Here is a 25,512-nt window from a genome sequence, read left to right as displayed (position 1 = left end):
TATCTCACTGGACTTTAACAATCATCTCCTCTTCACTTATTGGCTGATTGGTACACCCATAATGCAGATCCCAGATGTGGCTTGCTGTTGCGTGCAATCCAAACTTCAGGCGTTTTTCATCCTGAGTATCACAGCCCGGACCTGCTGAGGTCCTCCGGCGTCCTGTGCAGCTCAGCAAGATCACAGCATTCCAACCTGCACTCAGTAAGCTTTCACCCTGTTTGCTTAACAAGAAACTTGGTCGGATGTTGGGCCAGCAGAAAGTGGACAAGGACCACCCCAGGTCAGCAAGTTACCGCTGGGTTCCAAGCGGGTAAGAGGAATGACTCCCTGGGTTCGCGGATCAGCAAGACCAGAGTTCGAGGCCTGGTGCTCAGGGTCTTATCATCTGAGAGTCAGGAGTTTGAGACCTAGTGTTCAGTGCCCTGGAATCGATGCCGAGGATCAAGGCCCAAGGGTCGAATCAGAAGTCCAGAAGTCAGAGCCTGTTGGCTAGACAATAGACAATAGGTGCAGAAGTAGACCATTCGGCCCTTCGAGCCTGCACCACCATTTTGAGATCATGGCTGATCATCTACTATCAATACCTGGTTCCTGCTTTGTCCACATATCCCTTGATTCCCCTATCCATAAGATACTTATCTAGCTCCTTCTTGAAAGCATCCAGAGAATTGGCCTCCACTGCCTTCCAGACCCCCACAACTCTCTGGGAGAAGAAGTTTTTCCTTAACTCTGTCCTAAATGACCTGCCCCTTATTCTCAAACCATGCCCTCTGGTACTGGGCTCTCCCAGCATCTGGAACATATTTCCTGCCTCTATCTTGTCCAATCCCTTAATAATCTTATATGTTTCAATCAGATCCCCTCTCAATCTCCTTAATTCCAGCGTGTACAAGCCCAGTCTCTCTAACCTCTCTGCGTAAGACAGTCCAGACATCCCAGGAATTAACCTCGTGAATCTACGCTGCACTTCCTCTATAGCCAGGATGTCCTTCCTTAACCCTGGAAACCAAAACTGTACACAATACTCCAGGTGTGGTCCTGTACAAATGCAAAAGGAAGAGCTGAGTCTGTGAATTTCTGAGAGTCCTCTGGTGAGGTCGAAGCCCACTATCTGCAGTCTCTAATCCACTGGAGGCTGGAGGCCTGTTCTGGGGTTAAAGGACTATCTATGTGTGTGTGGGAGGGAGGAAGAGAGCTTGCTCTGCTGTTGTTGTTTGTTGCTTGTTGTGCTCTGTGTTGTTCTGCAGAGCATTGTGGGTATGCAATGTTGACTCAAAATCAGAATTAGAATCAGATTTAATCTCACTGGCATACGTCATGAAATTTGTTAACTTAGTGGCAGCAGTACAACGCAATACATGATAGTATAGAAAAAATTAATCAGTTACAGCAAGTCTATATATGTATATTAAATAATTAAATTAAAAATAGTGCAAAAACAGAAATAATAAAAGTGAGGTGGTGTTCTTGGGTTCAATGTCCATTTAGGAATCGGATGTCAGAGGGGAAGAAACTGTTCTTGAATCATTGAGTGTGTGTCTTTAGGCTTCCATACCTCCTTCCTGATGGTAACAATGTGAAAAGGGCATTTCCTTGTGGTTGGGGTCCTTAACGATGGATGCTGCTTTTCTGAGATACTGCTCCTTGAAGATATCTTGGACATTATGGAGGCTAGTACCCAAGATGGAGATTTTACAACTTTCTGTTGGTACCAGAATGTGTGGCAACACTTGCGGGCTGCCCCCAACACACCCTCGGGTATTGAGGTTGGTACTGCAAACGACGCATTTCACCGTTTTAAGGTAAATAAACTTGAATCTTCAATCTTCCTCTGCTTAAAAAAGATTCAGAAACCTTACTTCTATTGCCCTTGGCAAAGAAAGTTCACTGGCAAGCCTCTGAGAGAAAAAAAATGTTGCCTTATTTTCCCTTAGACAGGTGGCCCCTTAGTTTTACACACTGACCCCACCCCCTCTCCCCCTGTTCTTACAACATCCATCCTGTCTACACCTCTCAAGATCTCATATGTTCCAATTAAGTGGCTTCTGACCCTTCTAACTTGATGGATATGAGCCCTGTCCAGGCAATCTCTCTCATCAAAGTCAAGGTCAAGGTCAAGTCCACTGTCATGTGCACGTGTCACAACGTAAAGCTTACTTGCAACAGCATCGCATAGCATGAGATAGACTGCATTCACAAGAAAAAAATAAACAAATTATACACAATTTTTACAAGAAATAATACAATTAGAACAAAATAAAGCAAAATCCAGATTGAGGTGTTTGTTAGGGTAGATCGGGGAGGCTAGCTGTTCCTGAACCTAGTAGTGTGGGACCTTGTAACTCTTGGCTGTCGGTCGCTGGCACGGCTGGGTGGTTGGGATCATTGATAACAGAGGTCGCATTCTTGAGGCAGAGCTTTCCCCTAACACAGCCTTCCATTTGCACCACCTCCCACCGTTCATGCAGGGCTCCCCAGTCCGGAGAAGGCAGCCCTCTGCCACTTGGAGTTACCGCTCGTTGCGCTGCTGAACTCACCCTCTGCACCTTGGCGATCTGATCTGAGAGAGTGTCAAGGAGGCGTGTCTTCATAAAGTCAGTCACCTTTACCGTTTGGTCATCGATATAATAACTGTAACAGGCAGACAGTAAAACATGTCAGACCTTCGTCCAAGTATCAGCTTTATTCACCACAGATATAATAGGAACGTGCTGTGGTGCATTGGTCACGCAACAGAAAACAGCAACATTTAAAAATTATAAAGAATAGCAAATACATTAAATAAAGTTATAAGTATGGATATGGAGTAAAATCTGCATAAATACATAAATACCAGCATGTGTTTACGGTGTAAACAACATTATAAAAAGTGGTTTAAATTGTTTACGGTGCAGTGACAGGGTTAATAGATAGAGGGGGCAGGGGAGCTAACTAGAATGGTTGATCAGTTTGGCACATAAAATTGTCTACTCTCCAGAGTCAAAAATAAAAACCAATGGTGATACAGATGCTTGGGAGATCAGTTGACACCCATGGAGAGAGAAGCAGAGCTAACATCTCAGAGTACCGTCCCTTCTTCAGAACCTTTATGTTGTAAACCAGAAATATGGCGGTGGGGCTTGAAAACACTCTGAAGTTAAGTAGCTCTTAAGAAGTCAGGTCAGGAGTAAGCTCCTTAACACTTCACATCTGCTCCATCATAGAGTCGCAGAGCTGTGCAGCACAAAAAACAGGCCCTTCTGTCCACGATGCAAATACTGACCCTTCAACCCATCCCCATGAATCCCATTTGTACAAATTAAGACTGCATCAGTCTATGCATTGCTTAGTTAAGTGTCCGTCTTAAAGAATCTGTGGCCATATTGACAAAATGTAAGTATGACAAGAAAAATCATAAACACAGGAGATTCTGCAGATGATTGTGTGGATAGTCAGAGGCCTTTTCCCAGGGCTGGAATGGCTATCACGAGAGGGCACAGTTTTAAGGTGCTTGGAAGTAGGTACAGAGGAGATGTCAGGGGTAAGTTTTTTACGCAGAGTGTGGTGACTGCGTGGAATGGGCTGCCGGTGACGGTGGTGGAGGCGGATACGATAGGGTATTTTAAGAGACTCCTGGATGGGTACATGGAGCTTAGAAAAATAGAGGGCTATGGGTAACCCTAGGTAATTTCTAAAGTAAGGACATGTTTGTCACAGCATCATGGGCCGAAGGGCCTGTATCGTGCTGTAGGTTTTCTGTTTCTAGATGCTGGAAATCCAGACCAACACACACAAAATGCCTGAGGAACTCAGCAGGTCAGGCAGCATCTATAGGGGGGAATAAACAGTCAGCATTTTGAGCTGAGGCCCTTCAACAGGGCTGGAATTGGGGTGGGGAGGGAGCCAGAAAACAGAAGGTGGGAGGAGAGGAAGGAGTACAGGCTGGCAGGTGATATGTAAGGCCAGGTGAGGGGCAAGGGAAGTGAGTCGGTGGATAGGGTGTTGCTCCTCCAACCTGATTTTGGCCTAAGCACAGCAGTTAGTCCATGGACTAACGCCTCAGAACGAGAATGGAAAGTGGCATTAAAATAGTCGTCCAATATGATAAGGGGACGTAATGATATGGTTGCTATGGTGAAAGCCTTCTATTATATCATTACAAATATTTTAAATAAGGTATATTTTTGGCCAAAAATATGCAACAGATCTGTGACAAGTAATCTGTGGTTCTCTGGGAATGTTTTTAGAATATTTGATAAGTGTTATTAATGAGCTGCAAAGTTAATTTAGTCACACAATCAGTTGGATAAATAAGAGCTCGTGGCATTAGTTGTGTTATTCCCCTGCACAGCAGTCATTTCTCAACCGACACCTCGAAACAGAATAACCCGGTCACTTATCCAACTCGTCTGAGAAGCCTATGTAAGTTCAAAGCGATTGCTCTGTTTGCCTCCACATCAGAGGTGTCAGTACAGCGAGGAGGATGTTGCCACCCTGGGAAAGCTTGCCCTGGCTGTGAGTCAGTGTAACTCAGTGGCCATTTTATTAGGTACACCAGCTCGTTAATGCAAATACCTAATCAGCCAATCATCTGGCAGCAACTCAATGCGTAAAAGCACGCAGACATGGTCAAGAGGTTTGGTTGTTCTTTATTTATTTGTTTGTTTATTCTGGGCCTCGCCGCCCAGCAATCCCTCCCCCGATTTAACGCTATCCTAATCACGGGACAGCTTACAATGATCAAATAAGCCACCAACCGGAGCAGCTGAAGGAAACCCACATGGTCACGGGGAGAACGTACAATCCCCTTACGGGCAGCGGTGGGAATAGAACTCGGGTCACCTGTACTGTAAAGAGTTGTGCTAACCACTACGCTACCATGCTGCCCCTTGTTCAAACCAAACATCGAAATGGGAAAGGAATGTGATCTAATTGACTTTGATCATGGAATGATTGTTGGTGCCAGGCAGTTGATCTGAGCACCTCAGACACGGCTGATCTCCGGAGGATTCTCACGCATACCAGCCTCTGGAGTTTACAGATAATGGAGCACAGAAGTGAAACACCATCCAGTGAGCGGCAGTTCTGTGGGTGAAAACGCCTCGTTAATGAGAGAGGTCAGAGGAGAATGGCCAGACTGGTTCAAGCTGACAGGAAGGCGACAGTAACTCAAACAAACACGCATTACAACAGTAACACGAGTAAACCTGCAGATGCTGGAAATAAATAAAAATAAAAAATGCTGGCAGAACTCGGCAGGCCAGACAGCATCTATGGGAGGAGGTAGTGACGACGTTTCGAGCCGAAACCCTTCACCTCAGGAGGTGGGGGAAAAACCTGATGAAGGGTTTTGGCCCGAAGCGTCGTCACTACCTCCTCCCATAGATGCTGTCTGGCCTGCTGAGTTCTGCCAGCATTTTGTGTTTTTACGCATTACAACAGTGTTGTGCCAGAGAGCTTCCCTGAACGCACGACACGTCGAACCTCGAAGTAGATGGGCTGCAGCAGCAGAAGACAGTGAACATACACTCAGCGGCCACTTTATCAGATACAGGAGATACCATACAATGTGGCCGCTGGTTGTATGTTCACCCTTCCCATTCAAAACAAGCACTGGAAGAGGGAACTCGGTTCAATGTTAGAACTGCTTTTCCAACACGGTCTCTTTCCCAGGGTGGCTCCCCAGCTCTAAGCAGCTGAACCCTAACTTTCCCTTGTTTCAGTTCACTCCCTTCGCTCAGCTCGACACCGAACTGATTTCACAACCTTCAAGGACTCTATAACTCCTGTTCTCAGTATTATTTAAAATTATATTTTTGTATTTGCAGTTTGTCTTCTGGTTCACATTGATTGCTTGTCAGTCTTTGTTATGTGTGTTTTTTCATTGATTCTATTGTATGTCTTTGTTATGCTGTGAATGCTGCAAGAAAATGAATCTCAAGGTGGTATAGGGTGACATTTACATACTTAGACTATAAATTTACTTTGAAGTTCAGGGCACATTCAAGACGCCTAGTAGCAAGCTCATTACTGTAGGAAATTGTTGGCTTGGCAAATCTGATGTACTCAAATCATCCAGGGACACTTCTGGAAGCTTCACGAGTTTCATGCGCCAGATTTTGCCTTCCAAGAATTTTTCTGAATTTTCCAAAGGCTTATAGCAAGTAGACTGGGGAGAAAAGTAAACATTCACAGTTTGAATTTAACAAAGGTCTGCAAGAAATTAAAGAATCCCTCAGGGCAAGGAACACACACAAACTGCTGGAGGAACTCAGCAAGTCAGGCAGCATCTATGGAGGGGAATAAATAGTCACAGTTTCGAGCCAAGACCATTCATCAGGACTATCCCTTAGGGTATGGATTGTTTTCTGTGCAGAGTCTGAAAGACACCTAGACTATTATTTACCCCTGCTGTTGTGCAGCATTGATCTTATCGAGGATCTGTAAACCAGATGAAGGGTCTTGACCAGAAACACCAACTGTCCTTTTCCCTCAAGAGAAAGGTACAGCACAGAAATAGGCCCTTCAGCCCATCTCGTCCATGCTGAAACCACTTAAACTGCCTACTCCTATCAGCCTGCACCAGGACCATAGCCCTCCATACCCCTCCCATCCACATACCTATCCAAACTTTGCTTAAGTATAGAGATCGAACTTGCATGCACCACCATTGCTGGCAGCTCATCGCACACTCTCATGACCCTCTGACTGAAGAAGTTTCCCCTCATGTTCCCCTTCAACTTTTCACCCTTCCCCCTTAACCCGTGTCCTCTGGTCATAGTCCCACTCAACCTCAGCAGGAGAAAAGCCTGCTTGCATTTACCCCATCTCTACCCCTCATAACTTTGTATACCTCTATCAAATCTCCCCTCAGTCCTGCCTTACTCGCGGAGTTCCTCCAGCATCTTGTGTGTTACTTTATTAGAGTGATTTGCTGCACGATAGACAACCAGACATTTCCGAGACACGCCCGATGACAATGTATCAATGCAATTCCGCCCTTCATTTTGCCTCTTTGATGGCTACAGCGCATGAGCTGTCCCACCAAAGGAAGATGTTGTGGCAAAGTTTCTTATCGAGGATCTGGATGTGGTTCCAATACTCAATAGCAACACACTGTACTTACAGCAAAGAGACAGGACTTCCAGTTTATGCTGTGTTTCATTCTCCCCACCCCTCTCCATCTAATTCCATGAACATACCTTTCTTTCTTGCCTCATTATTCCACATTCCCCACTATTCTCTGGACCATGAAGTCTATGTAACATTCAGAATCAGAATCAGATTTACTATCACCAGCATACATTGTGAAATTTTTTACCCGGTGATATTTAACCCGATTCTGATTCAAGATGCAAGACTCAGATTTATTTATCGAAACGCGTCATGAGATGCATCATTGGCGTTAACACCTAAGGGTGTGCTGGGGGCAGCCCGCAAGGGTCACCACACACTCTAGTGCCAACATAGCATGCCTGCAATGCTCGGCAGAACAACACAGAACACAAGAATCAATAAAACAAGTTCCCACTCACATACCCAGGACAGGCCCGTCCTCCAGTGGACTTGGACTCTGATTGGCTGACATTGGACTTTCAGCTTCCCCAGCAGACTTGCAGAGATTAGCCAATGGGCTTCGACTTCTCACCGACTCTCCATCCTTGACCGTCAGTATTAACCCCTCGACCTGTCCGTCGCTGAGTAGGTAGGTAGGTCGCATCTGGAATTATTTCCAGGTAGCGGACGATTTCCCTCCACGCTGCTCTGACATATTGGAAAATCACGTACTAGGCAAGTTACAGCAATGGTTTGCCATTGCCTTCTGCTGGGTGAGTTTTTTTTAAAGAGATCACCAGTTCTTAACGGGAGCTGGCTGGATTCGAACTCAGGACCTCTCGCCTCGAAGTACAGCGCTGATGCCAGTACGCCACCAGCCGGCCATCACTGAATACTAAGCATTAAACTCCACTCTATCCGATGACAAGACCCAAATTCCTGCTGGATTTATTATTTTATGACACATCCTCTTATCCTTTTCTCTATCCTCCCACCCTTTCTCTGTCCTCAGGACAACCCTCAAAACTTCTCCTTCTCTCTGGGGAAAGCCCCCAAGCTGTTTCCTGGTTCCTGGTAAGTCTTTCCTGCACCTCCTTCAACCTCTCAGAGTGCCGAATCGAGCTGAGGGTCCACCCAGTAACTCTGCACGACAGTTGCTTCCACACTTGCACTTGGCAGCAGTGCAAGTCCGGGGCAGACCAGTGGTTGGACCCCAATCCTCTGCTCTGCTTCGGTCTTCATGAGGGAGTTCTGTGGCACAGGAGGAGCCCTTGGATGTAACTGGTCCCCAGCTGATACATGGATGGAAACTCATTACCTTAATCACCATCCTGGTAAAACAAACCACGGGTGATCCGACACAGAATCAGGTTTATTGGGGATGGCATGGTGACGTAGCAGCTAGCACAACATGTCACAGCGGCGGCTGTGAGCTCGGGGTTCGATTCCCGCCGTCGTCTGTACGGAGTTGGCACGTTCTCCCTGTGCAGCTTTCCTCCGGATGATCTGGTTTCCTCCCACAGCTGTGCGGGATTGGGTCGGCAAGTCATAGGCGTTCTGTGCTGGTGACAGAAGTGTGACGACACTCACGCAACCGCCCAGCACAATCCACGCGGATTTGATTTGACACAAAAGGTGTATGCTTCGATGGGCATGTTACGGATAAAGCTGATCTCCAATCCCTCTCTTAACTATCACTGACATACTTTGGGAATTTGTTGTTGAATTATTTTACTTTATGTTTGTTTACATTAATTCTATTTGAATACTTTTTATATGTCTCCAGCCATCAGAAATTTGAAAGCGGATTGAACTCCACTTCCCACTTCTCAGCCCAGCTCTGCATCCTATCGATGTGCAATTGCAACCTAAGAAAGCCTTCTGATGTGGGACGATGTTCATTAGAGCTTTGAGGGATGATAGGTGATCTTCTTGGAACATCTTAAACAGAGGGATCTAGCAACGCAGATACAATGAAAGCTGTGTCACAGCAGACAGAGTGGCGACGAAGGCTTTTGGCACGCTGGGCTTCATCAGTCAAGATGTTCATTAAAGAAGCTTGGATGTTCCGTTGGATATTGTGTTCAGTTTTGGCCTCCCTGCTGTAGGAAAGATGCTATTAAGATAGAAACGTATGGAGGAAATTTATGAAGTTGGTGCTGGGACTCAAGGGACTGCATTGTGGGGAGAAGCTGAGCCGTTTGGGACTTTGTCCACTGGAGCGTAGGAGAACGAGGGGTGATCTTCTAGAGGGGTATAAGATGAGGAGCATAAAAAGGGTGAATGGGCAATCTATTTCCTAGAACTGAGGAATCAAGACTAGAGAGCATAGCTTTAAGGTGGCGGAGGAATGATTTAATAGGAACCTGAGGACAACTTTTTTTTACCCTGATAATCTTCCATTTATGGAGCAAGCTGCCAGAGGAAATTGTTGAGTCATTTAAAAAAAAACTTGTACATGTATGTGGATGGGAAAGATTCAGAGGAATATGGGGCAAAGGTGGGGAGATGCATCTAGCTTAGATAGGAGTCCCGTTGGGCACGGACGATGAGTCGAAGAGCCTGTTTCCATTTTGTTTCTATGACTCTAATTAAGATCTCAAAGGGGTTTTTACTGTGTGGGTGCAGAAAGGACAATTCCCCATGTGGAGAATCTACGATGGGACATAAGCTGTTGAACACGATGGAGGTAATGGGGATTCTCTTCTCTCAGAAGACTGTAAAGCTTTGGAATTTTCTACTTTGGAGTTATGGAGACCATCAAATAATTCCAAGCCAGAAGGGTTTGCTTTCACTGTTAGGTCAAGGGGAACAAGTAGAAAAGTGTTGTGCGGGCCAAGATCACACCAGTATCAATATTACTGAAAGATGGGCAGGCTCAAGGGACCACATAGTCTTCTCCTGATCCAAACTGATATGTTTCTCATACAATCTGCATCTGTGTGCGTGCAAAGTACCACTGCATATAATTACTGCATTGGCAGTAATTTGTCGTCTTGCATTAAAATGCAAATAAGATTCCGTTGGAACCCAATAAGAAATTTTGCTACACGTTAATAAATGAAACACGTTAAAATTAAATGAAAAACAAGTATGATTGATGGTCCTCTCAGTAGACTATGCCAGCATCCTTCCCAATGCCTCACAGCTTTAAACAAGTATTCCCTCTGGGTGAGGTTTGAAACAAATATCATGACTGTCCCATAGGAAGCAACGGGACTTGACGTGGTGAAAATTTCTTATCAATTACCTTTCCAAAGCACTTCAGCCCTAGTATATTGACACTGCTATCCTGGAGGTAGGTAAAGCTGGCACTAAAAGCAAATCTTGGCTCCCTATGTAATTAGAACACAAACTGGGCAGGCATTAATAACCTCTTTACCAAGATACCTGATTACCTTAAGATCTGCATTTATATAGCACATTTGATCCCAAAATGCTGCCTTTATAAGATTATAAGACAATAAACCATAAGACATAGGAGCAGAATTTGGCCAATCAGCCCATCAAGTCTTCTCCTCCATTCCATTCTTGTTGACTTACTATCCCTCTCAATCCCATTTTCCTGCCTTCTCCCTGTAACCTTTGACACCCTTTCTAACCAAGAACCTATCAGCCTCCCCTTTAAATATATCCAACAACTTGGCCTCCACAGCCATCTCTGGCAATGTATTCCACATATTCACCACCCTCTAGGTAAAGAAATTTCTCCTCATCTCCGTTCTTAAGTGTTGTCCTTCTATTCTGGGAACAACCCGTGGCCACCAGTTCTAGACTCTCCCACTATTGGGAACATTCTCTCTGCATCCATTCTGTCTCGGCCTTTCAATATTTGATAGAGTTCAAAGAGATTCCCCACCCACCCCCACATACACTTCATTCTTCCAAACTCTAGTGAGTACAGATCTAGAGCCATCAAACGGTCCGCACATGCTAACTCTTTCATTCCTGGGATCATTCTTGTAAACCTCCTCTGGATCCTCTTCAATGCCAACACATCCTTTCTACGAAGGGTGCAATGTAGGAAAACAAGCTATGCACTGAAGTCTACATAAACAGAATGGAGATTCTGCAAAATGATTGAACTCTTAGTGGTTCTATTTGAGGAGAACTATTAAACAGACCACTGCAGACCACTGCAGACCACTGCAGACCACTGCAGTTAATTCCTCCATCATCAAACACCACAGTGATTGGATTAATTACAAATAACAATGGAACAGCGTACAGAGAGGAGGCGCAGAAACTGTCTGAATGGTGCAATAAGTGTAACCGTTCATTCAACATCAAAATGAACCAAAGAAATTATCACTGATTTCAGGATATCAAGAAGGTATGAATGAGTCCCACTACTTCCAAACAGTGAAGCAGTGGAAAACTGCTCCAGATTGAAGTTCTTGAGAGTGAACATCACAGAGAGCTCTCTTGGAGAAGGTGATAGGTGAAACCGGGAGTTGGAGGGTGGAAGGGTGAAGTATGGAGCTGGGAAGTTGATTGGTGAAAGAGATGCAGGGCTGGAGAAGGGGGAATCTGACAGAGAGGACAGAAGGCCATGGAAGAAAGAGAAAAGGAGGAGGAGGAGCACTAGAGGGAGGCGATGGACAGGCAGGAAGATAAGATAAGAGAGAGAAAGGGGGATGGGGAATGGTGAAGAGGGGGGCATTACTGGAAGTTCAAGAAATTGATGTTCATGCCATCAGTTTGGAGGCTACCCAGACAGAATATAAGGTGTCACAAACAAGAGAAAATCTGCAGATGCTGGAAATCCAAGCAACACGCAAAGATTTTCAGTCCGAAACATCCACTGTGCATTTTTCCTCAGCTGCTGCCTGGCCTACTGAGTTCCTCCAGAATTTTGTGCATGTTCCTTTGGATTTCCAGCATCTGCAGATTTTCTCTTGTTTGTGATCGGCCTCTCAACCTCCACTTTAAATATACCCAGTGACTTGGCCCCTACAGCCATCAGTGACAATAAATTCCACAGATTCAACACCCTCTGGCTAAAGGAATTCCTCCTCAAATTTGTTAGTTCTGTACCTGGGATGGAACTCAATCCTACAACCTTTGGGTTTGAGCCTGGAATGGTGATACTGAGCCAAGGTTGACTCTATGCTCACTCTGATATCCTACTCTGTTGACTTCCTTCTCAACATGGGAGGACTGTGGCTCTGAGCTGTGATCTGGTGCTTTAACGTGCAGGCCTGAACCTCCCAGGTTAATTGAGAGAGGAAAGGACATCTGATTGTTGGAGTGACCCAGAACTCTCCCTGGCATTTGAACACAGGTTCCTCACATCTGTACTCAGGGAACTCATTCCTGGAAAGGAGAGAACTGGGCTGAGGCTTGTGGGATGTTGCAAATGAAAGTAAAGCGAGTAACTTCAGGGGGGAGGAAGGGAGAGGAGGAGGGAAAGTGAGAGAGAATGATAGAAAAAATAAATAAAAGGAGGTACAGGTAGGGAGCTCCACTCAAACGTTAAAAGGGAAGTGGCTCTGCAAAAAAAACATGTTTAAGACATTGTGCTAGAAAAGAAAAGAGATAGACATTTTATCAAACTGTTACACGCAGAAAAGGGTAGTACTCTATAATCCCACCAGCAGAGCGCAACCCAGTTTAATGACCTCACCAGGCCAGCTAAGGTACATAATATTACAAATGCCATGACACAGCAGGAAGACACAACTCCAGCTTATCCAGCACCTTACAGTGTTAAAGAATAAAATGAACACACTCTTAGTATCAGAAATCCTTATAACTTCCCTCCATCTGAAAAATATACAACTATGTTCAAAGTTAATGCGCCATAGTCACGCAAGTTGATAGAGTGATTAAGAAGGCTTATGATGCGTTGGCTTTCATAAAGCATGGATTGAGTTCAAGAGCCATGAGGTAATGTTGCAGCTCTGTCAAACCATGCTTAGGCAACATTTGCAATATTATGTTCAGTTCTGGTCACCACATGTGAAAGCTTCGGAGAGGGTGCAGAGGAGATGCTGCCTGGACTAGATGTGTGTTTTATGAGGATAGGTTGAGTGAGCTGGGGCTTTTCCCTTTGGAGTGAAGGAGGATGAGAGGGGTGGCTTGGTAGAGGTGTACAAGATGATAAAAGGCAGAGATTGAGTGGACAGCCAGCACCTTTCTCCCAGGACAGAAATGGTTAATATGAAAGGGCATAATTTTAAGGTGATTGGAGGGAAGTACAGGGGGGATGTCAGAGTTAAGTTCTTTACACAGAGGGTGAGTGGAGAGAGCATGGAACCTGTTGCCAGGATTGGTGGTAAACACAGATACATTCGGGGCATCTGGGGGTAGGTAACAATCTTGAGGAATGAGGACAGCCATCTCACTCAAAAACATCCCACAGTCACCAGCTTCAGAGTGTTTGTATCAGTGAAAGATTGATTGATTGCAACACACTCAAAATGCTGGAGGATCTCAGCAGGTCAGGCAGCATTCTCAGAGGGAATAAACGGTTAACATTTAGGCTGAATCCCTTCCTCAGGACACTGATGTCTTGATCGGTCCTGATGATGGGTGGCAATTCTTGCATTTGAAATGTTAAATTGGTAACTTGGTCACATGTACAGTCACATGTTCTGAGGTACAGTGGAAATCTCGCTTTGCAGGCTGTCCATACAGATCATTTCATAGCATTCAGGTGGTACAATGAAAATAATAACACAATGCACAATACGGGGGATGCACAATAGCGTAGCGGTTAGCATAATGAAATTGCAGTGCCAATCCGGGATCAGTTCGGCTGCTGTCCGTGAGGAGCTTGTACATTCTCTCTGTGACCGCATGGGTTTGTTCTGAGGGGTGACAAGCTCTCACAACCTCTGAAATGCTACCAATGGTGTGCATCTCGCATACCCTCTGACAACCAAGTCCAGGTCCTGGCCTTCACGTGGGGCTTAGCTTCTAAGCCCAGCTGAAACGCTTCTACTGACAAGAGAAGGGGCAAAGACGGGTTACCGGCGCCAGTCGCTTTGGGCAGATGGGGCTCATCAGCCGTGGAGAAAGGAAACTCTGATCTCAAACCTCAGCTGTCTCGCAGCCTCAGCCATTCGTGAGTAAACTCTGAGGAAAAATCCAGAGCTGGAGACCCTAACACATCCCTACATTGAGCTCAGCACTGATTAGTAACTCCTGCTTGGTGCCAAATTGTATCGGTTTCAGACGTTCCTTTGGATTGCTCAGCTGCGTGGAGAGGGAGGGCAACAGCTTGCTCTCCTTTACGTACTGCCCAGGCTTGTGTATTACACCTATTGCAACATGCATGGTTGACCCCAACCATCAGAGGCCACAATATACACACATTGCTGAGATTCCCTGCATTTATTTGGGACACTATGCCACTTAATTGGGACAGGAGACTGCTGCCGAACAGGTCCTAGCTAGTGTCAGTCGCACACACTTGATTTTTTATGACCTTTTCATTGTAACTATTTAATACTTAAGACTATAAGATCTAGGAGCAGAATCAGACCATTCAGCCCATCGAGTCTGTTCTGTCATTTCATCATGGCTGATTTATTATCCCTCTCAACCCCATTCTCTTGCCTTCTTCCTGTAACCTCTGATGCCCTGATTAATCAAGAACCTTTCAACCTCCACCTTAAATATCCAATGTCATGGCCTGCACAGTTGTCAGTGGCAATGAATTCTATTGATTCTCTACCCTCTGACGAAAGAAATTCCTCCTTATTGCTGTTCTAAATGGATATCCCTCAATCCTGAGGTTGTGCCCTCTGGTCCTAGACTCCCCCACTACAGGAAACGTCCTCTGCGCATCTGCTCTATCTGTGTCCTCTGGTCCTAGACTCCCCCACTATAGGAAACATCCTCTCCACATCCACTCTATCTGTGTCCTCTGGTCCTAGACTCCCCCACTATAGGAAACATCCTCTCCACATCCACTTTATCTGTGTCCTCTGGTCCTAGACTCCCCCACTATAGGAAACATCCTCTCCATGTCCACTCTATCTGTGTCCTCTGGTCCTGGACTCTCCCACTATAGGAAACATCCTCTCCACATCCACTCTATCTGTGTCCTCTGGTCCTAGACTCCCCCACTATAGGAAACATCCTCTCCACATCCACTCTATCTGTGTCCTCTGGTCCTAGACTCCCCCACTATAGGAAACATCCTCTCCACATCCACTTTATCTGTGTCCTCTGGTCCTAGACTCCCCCACTATAGGAAACATCCACTCCACATCCACTCTATTCAGACTTTTCAACATCTGATGGCTTCTGTAATGTTTTGTTACTTCCGAAATTAATCAAAAGCTCGGGTGTGAATTTGGCTTTTCTGCTTCAGCAAGGCATTTGCATGTGATATGGTGATATATCGCATGTGATATATCGACCTATTTTCTAAATACCCAGTGACTAATCAAGATTGAGTGCATTTGTATCTCCCTGCGTTACACGCTGGTAAAGTGGTGGGTGCTGACTTGTTATGGAAGATCCTGTGATACATTCCCGGGGATGGCGTTTGAATTTGCACACCTGACCGATGGGTCAGATTGCTGAATGTGTATGAGGACTCCTTACTACATCGCAGAAGGGATGCCACTATTGTCAATCCTTTTTGAAGACAGGGGAAAAGACTGTTGAGGAAATTATCTGATTGCTCACATTTTGGCTTTCTGTTTTGGAGGGAGTCGTCTATTCCAGCCAACCTTGACTCAGGGTATGGTAACAGCTATGAGGGACTTGAGCCTTATAGCCTGGGTGGAGTGAGTTTGTTGAGGGCCCATGTTTCTTTGTGTATCATTTGTTTAACTGGGAAGTCCTGACTCTTAAAGTGATTTCCCCACCTGACAGGGAACGCTGGTGTAGGTGGTATGATGAGCACAGGTACAAGTCAGTGGAGCTGGCGAGTGGGACTTATTGGAAAAGCAGTTCCTAGGCCTACCCATGACTCCGCACAGGCTGGTGCAGCTGATATGTGGTGCCATGCATGTACCACCCCAGTCCCTGGATTAGCACCTTGCCCATGCTGGTCGGCATAGTGAGAGGGCTATTGCAGAGGAAGGAAGGCTTTGAATGACAGCCGTTCCCAGCATGGTACAGCCAGAGTTTCCCGGGAACTGATTTTGATGGCCTTAGGTTACCTGCTCACAAGGAAAGGTGGCAAATGCTGTTATTGGTCAAGAATGCTGCACTTAGATTCCTGATGGGTCAGGGAACATCACTCACCTGCTTGATCACATCTAAGAGTCAGTGTATAAGATTAAATGGGGGATCAACTCATTTTCTATTCCACTCTGATAAATTACTTTCTTCTGCCCACCTCCTTTCAGAAAGAATGGAGTGACATTTCCAATATTCCAGTCCTCCAGAACCATTCCAGGATCTAGTGATTCTTGAAAGATCATTACTAATGCCTCCACAACTTCATCAGTTACCTCTCTCAGAACCCTGGGGTATACACCATCTGATCCAGAGTTATCTTTGGAATAGTGCAAGTTTTTAAATCATACTCCCAGGCAGTTTTAATTTTGTCAAAGGGAGCTTGCCTCAACATCACTAACGTACCTCGAATAGTAGATGTTAAACCTTTACCCAATGGGTTCATACGAAGAAACAAGCCCACAACATTTTTATCGGGTACCTCAGGAAAGTTCGGTATTAAAGGGTTGATAAAATGTCTGATTTGGGGATATCTAGAGAAATGAGTGTTAGGGAGGCCAAACTTTACAGACAGTTGTTCAAAAGTTGCAAAGCGCTTGCCAATGAAAAGATCTTCAAAGCCCCTAATGCCCTTTCTGTGCCAGTCTAGAAATGTTAAATCCTGCATAGAAGGCTGAAAAAGATGATTATGTAGGCTTGGGATTCAATTCTCAAGTCAGTTAGTTCAACTTCTCTATGTGCTCGCCACTGCCTTTTACAGTTCAAGGTTGTACACAGGGCTTATATGTCTAAAACTAAAGTATCGCGGTTCTATCCTGATATTAGTCCCTGTTACAATAAGTGTAAAGGGGGGGTGAGGCCTCTCTTATTCATATGTATTGGGCTTGTCCTAGCTTGGAGAAATTCTGGAGAGATTTTTTTTAACTCTATCTCATATACTTAATTGCTATTTGGAACCTAACCCTCTGATTGCTCTTTTCAGCACCTTGGGAGAAGTTGACACGCATCTGACTCCGACTAAACATCATACATTGTCTTTCGCCTCTCTTTTGGCCAAATGTGCAGTCCTACTTAGGTGGCGAGATGCTGCCCCACCCACTCATGCTCAGTGTCTCAGAGACATTATGTCCTGCTTAGACCTTGAAAAGATTCATTATTCACTTCTTAATTCGGACATAAAGTTCCAAAAGGTGTGGGGACCTTTCCTTGAATATCTTCATAATTCCCATTTAGATTAAGGGAGCATCCCTCCCTTTTTTCTTTTGCATTTAAATCCCTTACTTCCAGCTTCTTTTGGTTAAGATTTATGTTTTTTTTTGTTGTGTAAACATATTATAGTTCAGGTAGCAGGCAATATACCTTCTTTTTATGAATACATCTCTGTGGTGATAAAAGTTGTGACTAACTTTTTTATACATTGTAAGGCTGGCTCAGAGTTGGGTAGTAGGAGGGTGGGGTGGTAACTAACTTTATACGATTCTACTAAGGGTGCTTTTCTTAATTGTTATGAACTGTACATTTGACACATTTGTTTTGCATTGTATAAACCTTTTTTTACTTTTTTTTGTTCTGTCGCATTGTAGAAACTCATTAAAAAATTAAATAAAAAATAGTGTAGGTTTTTCCAAATAAAATGAATTGAGGCATTTTATGTTTGATGAAGCTCGTGACCCATTTTATTGAACTCCTAACCTTAAGACAAAAGCCTGCTAAGAATCCTTACGTAGCAACGCCATCATGTCAGACTGGCCTCTTAAAGCGAAAGCCCAACTCAGTGTTGGTGGTTGTGAATTCGATACATTTCTCCCATTTACATTCCCCTGCACACCCCCACTCCCCGCCCCCAGAATTCACTAAAACTGGCATTGCGAGCCCACCTGGGGCTCGGATGACCGTCGGGCTTGGGTCCTGTGTTCCACGGGTGGAGCAACAGCAGGTGCCTCTGGCTTGTCCAAAGGTGCGTTGACACGATTATAGTCATGTTGTGACACCAGGAGCATGGCAGGGGAACACTACAAATCTTGGTGGGTCGGTTTCAGGCAATCTACCAAAATACGTTCAGGTTTACCACTCCTACCTATGGTGAAAATCTTTTCTTCCCATTCCAAAATGTGGAATGGGTCATCCCCTAAGGGGATGTTGGTATGCATCATGGCAGATGAAAACAAACGAGGAGTGGTGTAGGTGAACAGTAACCCAAGAGTGCTGTACGCCATGATGGGAGGTAGGGATAGGTGAAAAGGAACTGGATTTACTGAGGAGGGTGGAACGCTGTTGAGAGGCGGACCAGGCGGTTGTGGCGTCAAGAATAAATTTATCTGGCACTCGTAATGGCTGTCCATATAGCAACTCAGCTGCAGACAACTGCAGGTCCCCTTTTGGACCCAGCAGGACCTATCGAAGGCAATTATGCCAACACTCATCTGTCAGAGAAGTCCTCAGAGCAGCCTTTAAGGAGTGGTGAAACCACTCAAGTAGGCCATTGGATATGATGTGGTGGGGTTCTGGGCCACTGCAGTCCAGAGGACTGAAATGAATTGGGGACCGCGATCAGAGGAAATATCAGATGGGATTCCAAACCGATGATCGCCCGGGCCACGTCAGCAGCCATCTTTGATGCTAGACTGACGACCTCTGGCCACCTGGTGATATGGTCCAGCATGATAGAGAGGTACATGAAACCACGAGAGGGGGGAAGAAGACCCACAAGGTCCACATTGACATGGCAAACTGCCGCTCAGGGACCTCAGAAGATGCCAAAGGCACCTGAACATGACAGTTAATTTTTGCCCTACGGCACTCCACACAGGCTGCAGTCCAATCACGCACATCCTTTCCGAAGCCATGCCAAGCAAACTTTAGTGCGGCCCATTTCTGTGAGGCCTTCCAGCCCGGATGCAAGAGTATGGAGTCAAAAACTGTCTGAGATATCGCACAGGAGAGAAACCCCAGCTACCCCAAACATAATGGCAGCCAAACACAGGCCCATGATTGCTGTTCGAGTAAGCCTGGACCTCGGGGTCAGTAGCTTGTTCAGCTGTCATGCTGGCATTGTCAACCCCTAATTGTGTGGCCTCAAAGGCATTATTTCCCCCCTTGATATGTTGTATATCCATTGGAAACTCTGATATGTAGACTGGGTGGTGTTGCTACCACGCAGACCAAGGATCTGATATTTTGGCTATCTTGTGCTCGAGGGATTTGTGGTCAATGAACACTGTGAAATGGTGACCCTCTGGAAGAAAACGAAAATGGCAGACAAGCAGATATAGAGATCGAGATCATGGTCAAACGTATTGTACTTCCTTTCGGGGATGGAGCTGCCAGCTGAAGAAAGGGAGTGGCTGCCACACACCTCTGATCAGCTGTCCATGCACAGCACCCTCAGCACGGTCTGAAGTAACAGCTATGGCTGCATTGGGGAGTGGATGCGCCAGTAGAGTCGCATTAGAAAGAGCTCGTTTGGTACCTTCAGTTGCCTTGGTCATGTCCGCTGACTAGTCAAGCACTTAACTAGGGGTACTGCCTTTAAGCACACTATACAACAGCTCACGGAATGAAGCAGTGATAGAAATTTACCATCCCTAAAAACTCCTGTAGTTTTTTTGTAGTGCAGAGTGGTGAGAAATCTATCACAGTGGCTAGTTTTGATGGGAGGGATTTCAAAACTTTTATGGAGATACAATGGCCAAGAAAGTCAACGGTTGACAATCTACAGTAAAGTGGCATTTACCAGGGTTAATAATCAACCTGTGTTGGCTTAAGCGCTTGAAAAGTGTATATAATCATATAACCATATATAACCATATAACAATTACAGCATGGAAACAGGCCATCTCGGCCCTTCTAGTCCATGCCGATGCTTACACTCACCTAGTCCCACTGGCCCGCACTCAGCCCATAACCCTCCATTCCTTTCCTATCCATATACCTGTCCAATTTTACTTTAAATGACAATACCGAACCTGCCTCTACCACTTCTACTGGAAGCTCATTCCACACATCTATCACTCTCTGAGTAAAGAAATTCCCCCTCGTGTTACCCTTAAACTTTTGCCCCCTAACTCTCAAATCATGTCCTCTTGTTTGAATCTCCCCTACTCTCAATGGAAAAAGCCTATCCACGTCAACTCGATCTACCCCTCTCATTATTTTAAATACCTCTATCAAGTCCCCCCTCAACCTTCTACGCTCCAAAGAATAAAGACCTAACTTGTTCAACCTTTCCCTGTAACTTAGGTGCTGAAACTCAGGTAACATTCTAGTAAATCTTCTCTGTACTCTCTCTATTTTGTTGATATCTTTCCTATAATTCGGTGACCAAAACTGTACACAATACTCCAAATTCAGCCTTACCAATGCCTTGTACAATTTTAACATTACATCCCATCTCCTGTACAGAGATGAGATATGCGTTCAGATTTGTACGCACTGGCAACAAGTATGTCATCCAGGTTAACAAAAAGAACTTTTAATATGAGGTCCGTCAGCTGTTGGAAAGTCTGTAGCTCAAAGGGCATGTGCAGAAACTCAAAGAGGCCAAATGGGGTTATTACAGCTACTATGGGAATGTCCTCTGAGCACGTGATCACCTAATGGTAGCCCCTAACTAGATCGACTTTGAAAAAATTAATTCCTGGCCAAACGTGCCAAAAGGTCTTGGATGTGAGGGACGGGGTAATGATTGGGAACCATTAGTAGCCACCACTTGGGTAGCAATCACCATCAGACTTGCAGACCACATGGAGGGGTGAAGCCCAGGGGCAATTCAACCGGCATACAATGCCGAGTTTTGCCACGTTGGCAGTCTCGGCCTTCGCGGTTGCCAGCTGTTCTGGGTCTAGTCTGCACGCATGGGCATGGACTGCTCGGCCAGTTGTGGGGATGTGGCACTGGGCTCTGTGTTTTGTGACTGTAATGGAGAATGTGGGCTTGGTGAGGTCTGGGAATTCGCCCAGCAGTCGAGTAAACACACATATGGTGGGGCATGCGCTCTACAGAGTCGTTGCGGGGAACTTATGAGGAGAGCGGGGTAACGACCCAAAGTCCCTGACATCCACAAGCCAGCAGTTCTTAAGATCGACTAACAGTCCTTGGGCACGCAGGAAATCTGCACCGAGCAGAGATCTGGCCACGTGAGACACAATGAAGTCCCATCTGTAGAGTCATCCACCATGTCCTGTAATCTGTATCTTGCTGCATCCGCCAGTCAGCTTTTGGCACTCTTTGCCTTCTTATCAATATGTAATGCTGGCAGCACCCGGGTCGCCCTGAAAGGTGTCCATAACGAGCAGTAGACAACTCTGGCAGCCGGAACCCACAGTGTTCACAGATCTCTGATGTCCCAATGCGCTGGCACTGTTGAAGCTACAAGGCGGTTGGCACTTCCTAGTGTTCCTACCAAAGGAAGCATGGTAAAACCACCAGCCCAGCATCATCTGCTATGCAGTTGCGGGCATCCTTATGTTGGTGTTCTTGCTGACCGGGCTTACTGAGGTAGAGAAAGGAGGAGGAAAGATGTACCGCTGCTCAGCTGAGTGTAGACTATCAACCATTTTTGCAAGCTCCCTATAAATTCATCACGGGCTCATTAGTGAGGGCTATGTGAACTTGATCAGGCATTTGCTGCATGAAGAGTTCTTTAAAAATAAAACAGGGATGGTGATTTCCCAGGGGCAATATCCTGTGGGTCTGTTAGCTCTGAAGGCCTAGTATCGGCGAGACCAGGTAAGGAGAGCAACTGTTTGACACACTCAGACTCGGATAGTCCAAAACTTTGTAAAATGTGAGTTTTCAGTGATTAGTATTTATTGTGTTCAGATGGATGTTCAAGTTGACTCACCACTCCCACAGCCATGAAACTGTTGAGCAACACTACCACACAATAGAATCTGGTGCTGTCAGTGGTGATTTCTCGCAGAACAAACTGGGCCTCAGCTTATTCAAACCAAATGACAGTATTTTGCTCCCAAAACTCCAGCAGTTTCAAAGTGTTGGCCGACATGTTCCATGACTCTGTAATCGTCCTAGAGCATCAGCATCACCAACATAGGTTTTCACAAATAAAACAAAGTGAGGTGTTTTATGCTTAATGAAACCCATAACACATTTTATTAAACTCCAAAACCCACACACAAAAGCACACTAGAAAATCCTTATGGAACAAAGTCATCACATCAGACCAGCCTCTTAAAATGAAACCCCAACTCAGTGTTGGTGGTTGTGAACTATGTACATGTCTCACAATTACATAACCCTATAATATCACCTGCACTCACTTCTGCCCCCTGTCACTCTTGCATTTCCAGCATTCAGCTGGTGTCTTCCAGAGTGAAGCCTGATGCAAAATAGTTATGAAATTCATCCACCATTTCTTTGTCCCCCACTACTACCTCTTCAGTATTATTTTCCAGCAGCCCATGGCCACAGTCAATTTTCATGAAACTGTGGCTAAGTGGGCAGCTGCTTTGTTGAGCCAAAATGTCAATATGTACTGGTCCCAATACATCCAAATAAACTAGAATCTACTGTTACACACACACACACATGCACGCACCCACACACACACACACACACACACACACACACACACACACACACACACACACACACACACACACACACACACACACACACACACACACACACACACACACACGCACGCATGCACACACACAATTTTATTCTCTACCTCACTTCCTGGGCAGAGATTTATGAATTCTGTAACTCCAAGCAGCTGTTACACAGTGGAGCGTCTGTGTTATTATTACAGAAAATGTATGTCAAGTTATTAAAAGTAATGTTATGGGATGGCGTTGATCACAGTGCGCTGAGTGGGAGCAGTGAAAGGGTTAACGAAGGTTAAATACCTACTGTTGCCATGTCACCGCATTGATCACTGTTCCTGCTGTTTTCATGAACCTGTAAAATAGATTTGAAAAGGAGAAGCTTTGGTTAATAAACAACGGCCTGGAAACCCTACACACATCTTATGACTAAAACATGCCCAGTCACCTCAGTCACAGCACGGAGAACATCTCCAAAAGATCTTTTCTACCATGATGCACCACATTACCTGATCAAGGTAGAGTTGGTCCCGGTCTAAAACCACTGCCCACAATTGTACACACACAGGCTTGGGTCAACTGGAGTTTAATAGTTGTGAATTTTGCAAATATCAATCTCCCTTATCACCTTCACTGGAGTGATTAGATAAAGCAAAAACAACAATTTATGTAGCATGTTAATGGGGTTGGGGGGGCAAAAGGCTTCGTACAACAAACTTCATCCAACCAAACAAGTGCCACACTATGAGATATCAGCAGCTTGTGGAACACATAACTTTTAGATAGCAAAATGGAGCAACTGTCTCACAGTGTCAGAGATCCAGGCTCTGGACCTCCAGCGCCGTCTATGTGGAGTTTTCAGATCTTTCCATGCTGGATCTCTCTATAGCATTGATTTCTCATATTTCCCCTATATGTTCTTATTATAGGAGACCATTCAGCCCATCAGAATCTATGCGATTCCCTCTTAGTCACTTTTCTCACTTTTGCCAATTAACACCGGCTGATTTCCCTGCCAGCCAGCCACACCAGGGGCAACACAGCAGCCGATTAACTGACTTGTGTGCCATCGGGATGTGGGAGGAAACCGGAGCATCTGGAGGAACCACATGAGATCCCAGAGAGAGCATGAAAACTCCACAGAGACCGTACAGGAAGTCAGGATCAAACCCGGGTGGTTGGAGGTATAAGGCAGTGGTGCTACCCACTTCTCCAATGTGCTAATGTTCAAAGAGCTCAAAAAAATTGTACAGAAAATATAAATAAGATTTTTTTAAAAATCATTGGATTGCGTACAGGGGGAGAGAGTTTAAAAGAAGTGAGGGGGCAGTTGGGGGAGAGAGAGAGAGAGAGAGAGTTGAAAAGAGGTAGGTGGGGGCAGTCGGAATATTTTGCTCACCAGAGTTTCCGCGGAGGTTTTGGATTCCGCATAATTTGGAATTTGCCAAGATTCAATGAAAAGAAGCTGGATTTAAGTAAAATGGTCATTGTGGGAGAGGCCATTGTGTGAGTGGGTCAGTGTTAGAGAGGGGGGTCGAGGCTTTGACTCACTGAGGCTTCGGCAAGGAATCTAGCCACTATCCCTATTGTGTAGATGAGTGGTAGGATCTGGGGGTATTTGCTGGGAATGAGATAGACAAGTATAAGTTGATGTCTGATGGTTGGTGCAGACTTGGTGAGCTGCCCAAAACAAAGCAACCAGATTGATGGACATCCCCTTAACCACCGTGAACAGTCGTGCCCTCCAGCTTTGATTTCTGAACAGACAATCAACCCATGAACTCTACCTCCCTATTTTTGCTCTCTTTTTGCACTGCTTAGAACACAGAACATTACAGCACACTATAGGCCCTTTGGCCCGCAATGTTGTATCGACCTTTTAACTTACTCTAAGATCAATCCCCTCCATTTTTCTATCATCCATGTGTCTACCTAAGAGTTTCTTAAATGTCGCCAATGTATCTGACTCTACTTCCACCCTGCCAGAGCATTCTATACACTTACCACTCTCTGCATCAAGAATGTACCTTTGACATCCCCGAATACTTTCTTCCAATCACCTTAAAATTATGCCCCTGGTATTAACCATTTCTGCCCTGGGAAAAAGCCTTTGGCTATCCATTTGATTTATGCCTATTATTATAATTTTAATTATTTTTAATTTTATTTAAATTTTTATATATATTTCTTATTACAATTTACAGAATATATCATCAATACACTGCACAGCTGTCACAAAACAACAAATTTCATGATATATGTCAGTGATATAGATGGAACAGACTGATAAGCCAAATGGCCTAATTCTGTTCTGTATTTTATATTAAAACCTGATAGTGATTCTCGGACACACAGCAGCAGCGGTGGACAATACTTCCTCTGTCCCACAGAAGGGCAAGGGCAGCAGGGACAGTGAAACACCACCTTGTTCAAGATCCCCTCCAAATCGCACACCGCCCTGGCGTGGAATTACATTGCCATTCCCTCATTGATGCTGGGTCAAAATCCTAGAACTTGCTGTGGAAGAGCCTTCAACTGAGGTGCTATATCCATTCAGAACTTCTCAAGGACATGATGGTCATAAACGCAAATGATTAACTGATACAAAACCCTCAAAAAGATTCAAACTTAAAAGTAAACTTCTTACTAAAGTGCACATATACTACCTCGAGGTTTGTTTTGTTCTAGACATTCATGGTAAAAGAAAGAAATACAATAGAATCTATGAAAAGAACAAAGAACCAATATGTAAATTGTGCAACTTGTC

General features: G+C 45.0%; 1 protein-coding gene across 1 annotated transcript in view; it reads right to left on the bottom strand.

The window, feature by feature from the left end:
* Positions 1-25,512, bottom strand: part of hpse2 (heparanase 2) — a 375,037-nt gene that overhangs the window by 113,339 nt on the left and 236,186 nt on the right. Inside the window, exons 6-7 of the mRNA XM_073026938.1 lie at positions 23,053-23,100; positions 2,541-2,634 (exon numbers count right to left, since the gene is read on the bottom strand). Coding sequence (XP_072883039.1) covers positions 2,541-2,634; positions 23,053-23,100 — 142 coding nt within the window. The remainder of the gene's footprint in view (positions 1-2,540; positions 2,635-23,052; positions 23,101-25,512) is intronic.

Source organism: Hemitrygon akajei, chromosome 23, assembly GCF_048418815.1.
Source record: "Hemitrygon akajei chromosome 23, sHemAka1.3, whole genome shotgun sequence".
Lineage (NCBI taxonomy): Eukaryota > Metazoa > Chordata > Chondrichthyes > Myliobatiformes > Dasyatidae > Hemitrygon > Hemitrygon akajei.
Note: the sequence above shows the minus strand (reverse complement) of the source record. Positions and strands in the feature narration are given on the sequence as shown.